We start from the raw sequence: 1,516 nt of genomic DNA on the forward strand, positions 1-1,516 counted from the left end.
AAAAAGCACCACCACCAGTCCGAAGTTCAGTTAAAATGACTAATATGCATTCATACATGGTTATCAAGTTTTAATTCTAATTACTAAAGTTCTATCATTAAATAATATTGATTATCATATTATAATGCTTGACTGACTGATGTTAAGAGTGTACTTTCAGATATTTATAAAATTGTGCCATTTTACAAACAAACATATATATACTATATTTATCAGTCTGGCGAGTAAACTAAAAAATTCACTAGCCAATGGCGATTCAGTTGCCAAGGTGTTCGTAGAGGGCTGCGCCACGATTGTTTCACATTGCCAATCTTCCATCTGGGACAGCCGAAAATCGTGCAGTGTGTCTCGGGCTTTAGACTGTAAATAATCTTTCTTCATCCAAAAGACTAACAGAACACAAAGAACTATGAAACTATGCCATTGCTACACACACCAAAATTATAAACTCCATTTTTAATTGAGTTTTGCAATGTTTATTAAAAAAATTTTTCCATGACATTGAAACGTTACCAAAATTTACATATAGCTTTTTTCAAATCTACTTAATTTTTTGTTTAATATGATATGGGTGTTTGAGAAACAGCCCCAACAAGAGGAAAATCTGGAATCACATTTCTCTATCGGTTTAAAAACAGGATGTTCCCAATTCAGTTCTTCAGCGGCATCTCAAAGGTCTGTTTCTTCCAGATCATTGATTGAAGGTATGGCTGAAAAACACGTTGACATTGGCAGAGTAGTCCAGAGGGAGGCTGGCTCCTGCGTTCTTGGCCCCCATTTTGGCGCCACCCAGAGCGGAGGACTGGCGAAGTGTAAGCAGACTGTACTTTTGGAAGTGACTGTAACCATGAGCCTGAGCCTCTGAGAGGACCTGAGCGAAACCTGCAGCACAAAATACCACATCACAATGTTTAGTTAATGTGAATTAGGGCTGGGCGATTAATCAAATACTATTTGCAATTAAGATTTTGGCTTCCACCGATTATGAATACAAGATAATAAATATGATTGTGCCTCATTCTGTTTCACAATGATGCTCTCATTTTGTCTTTTGTTATAAATCCAGCACACCCCTTTCTCAGCTTCCACTCTTCCCTGGTTTAATAGTTTTTCAGTGTGTTTTGGAAGTGCGCTGCAACAACATATTTGATCTTATTTAATATTTATCTTGATGTATTTGATTTACTATATTTTTTATTAATTGTTTTTATATTATTTATGTTTTATTTATATCATTTATATGATTACATTTATCACTTTGTTTTTCGGCTGAATTATATTTAAAGTTCTGTCAATTAGCAATTGTGTTACATAATCGTGATCTCAAACTAAACTAAAAGCCCTAATGTTAATGTGGTCTTAACACATCTGTCTTTTTTGGTCCAGAAACAAGCAAGACCTGTGTACGTGACATTTCTTAACAAACTGATTTTATTTGAAATAGGAATGCACGATATATGGGGGAACATATCAGTATCTGATAAAAAAAAAAAAATTATATATATATATATATATA

At 34.0% G+C, this 1,516-nt stretch overlaps 1 protein-coding gene across 1 annotated transcript in view; it reads right to left on the bottom strand.

Moving 5' to 3' along the window:
* Positions 1-468: 468 nt before the first annotated feature.
* The window catches only part of nagk (N-acetylglucosamine kinase), a 5,300-nt gene continuing 4,252 nt past the window's right edge, over positions 469-1,516 (bottom strand). The window contains exon 10 of the mRNA XM_016529775.1: positions 469-882. Within this exon, the coding sequence (XP_016385261.1) occupies positions 692-882 (191 nt within the window). The 3' untranslated portion in view covers positions 469-691. The remainder of the gene's footprint in view (positions 883-1,516) is intronic.

Source organism: Sinocyclocheilus rhinocerous, unplaced genomic scaffold (genome assembly GCF_001515625.1).
Source record: "Sinocyclocheilus rhinocerous isolate Xijiao unplaced genomic scaffold, SAMN03320098_v1.1 scaffold1382, whole genome shotgun sequence".
NCBI lineage: Eukaryota > Metazoa > Chordata > Actinopteri > Cypriniformes > Cyprinidae > Sinocyclocheilus > Sinocyclocheilus rhinocerous.